The sequence below is a fragment of the Pyxicephalus adspersus genome, chromosome 10, assembly GCF_032062135.1.
Source record: "Pyxicephalus adspersus chromosome 10, UCB_Pads_2.0, whole genome shotgun sequence".
NCBI classification, from domain to species: Eukaryota; Metazoa; Chordata; class Amphibia; order Anura; family Pyxicephalidae; genus Pyxicephalus; species Pyxicephalus adspersus.
The window spans coordinates 11,519,516-11,520,821 of NC_092867.1; the positions used below are offsets into that span (position 1 = coordinate 11,519,516).

The 1,306-nt window shown below is 35.6% G+C and overlaps 1 protein-coding gene across 1 annotated transcript in view; it reads left to right on the top strand.

Moving 5' to 3' along the window:
• CNNM1 (cyclin and CBS domain divalent metal cation transport mediator 1) overlaps window positions 1-1,306 on the top strand; it is a gene marked incomplete in the record, with an annotated part of 28,090 nt that overhangs the window by 18,099 nt on the left and 8,685 nt on the right. The window contains 1 exon segment of the mRNA XM_072424833.1: window positions 970-1,133. Within this exon segment, the coding sequence (XP_072280934.1) occupies window positions 970-1,133 (164 nt within the window).

A 1,306-nucleotide genomic window follows, 5' to 3' on the forward strand; every position in this document is an offset into this window, starting at 1 on the left:
AAATAAAACTCCATGACTGACAGTCTGTGCTTGGAATTGTGTCAGATTTCTTTTATTGCTGGAGACACCAGGAAACACAAGAAAAATAATGATTTAGTCCACCAATGCCTAACCAAAACTGATGTCCAGTTTGCAGGATACATATTAAAATAGTGATTTTATGGCCTACTTGTATGTGTACATGTTTAAAAAAAATCATTTTGAATAGAGCCAGGAATGATTAAAACCAATTTGTTGGTTATTTCTACCTGTGCCCTGCTAGAGAGATTTCCTTTTTCTTCTTGCCCTAAAGCCAGAACAGGAAATTAAAGAAAACTCTCCAAACCGAACAGAAGTTTTATTTTCTGTGTCACCCAGCTTCATTGATGAAAGTGTAACCTCTCCAGGCTTGGAGAGCTTTAATAAATCAGGCCCAATGGCCCATTTTCTGTACCTAGCTGTAGCTTTCCTAATATGATGAGTGGTTTCACCAACCAATATCAAAGGACTAAAAAGGGAGCACCAAATTGCAAATTTCTTATTAATATTTGCATAATAAACTATCACAGGTTTAAGAGTGTGGTGAAAGAAGGCTGAACATGCCTGATCTAAAGTCCGGCAGCCACTATATTATTACTTAAATGCAATCACAGACTTCAGATATTATAAGTAAAGCTAAATAAACAGACAAATATTCATCTTCAATAAATAATCCCAGCATTAAAAAAAGTAAACTGAATATTTGGATTCTTGCATTATCCCATCTGTGACTGGATATCTTTTATCTTCTATATGATTTGTTTATTTTGTCTTAATTGTTAAGCAATTGTTTAATTTTTGCAATGCAATGCCTAAGACGGCTTATACAAATAAAGCTACCTTAATAGGTAGTTCTTTCTATCTAACCTTGTACATTTCCTTTGCTATCCTTCTTTATCCTATTTTCTGTCCAATTTTCTTCTCTTTTCCTCCCTCCCCTACTTTCCATAGTAAACAGATCCCCTTCTCGCTGCAGTGGCTTGAACCGTTCTGAATCCCCTAATAGAGAACGCAATGACTATGGGGGCAGCAACAACCAGCTAAGCAACAGCAACAACAACCTCTATATACCTGATTACTCGGTGCACATTCTCTGTGATGTCCAGTTTGCTAAGGTAAGCCACCACGTAAGAGATCTAAGATTCCTATTATCTGTTCCTTAAGCCATACTGAATATATACATGTTGATTCGTATAGCTCAAGGTAAATGAAAAGTTTTAATATTTCACAAAGTTCTTCAATATAAGGTACCATGACAGTTGTAACTAGTACAACTTTTTGAGTTTCT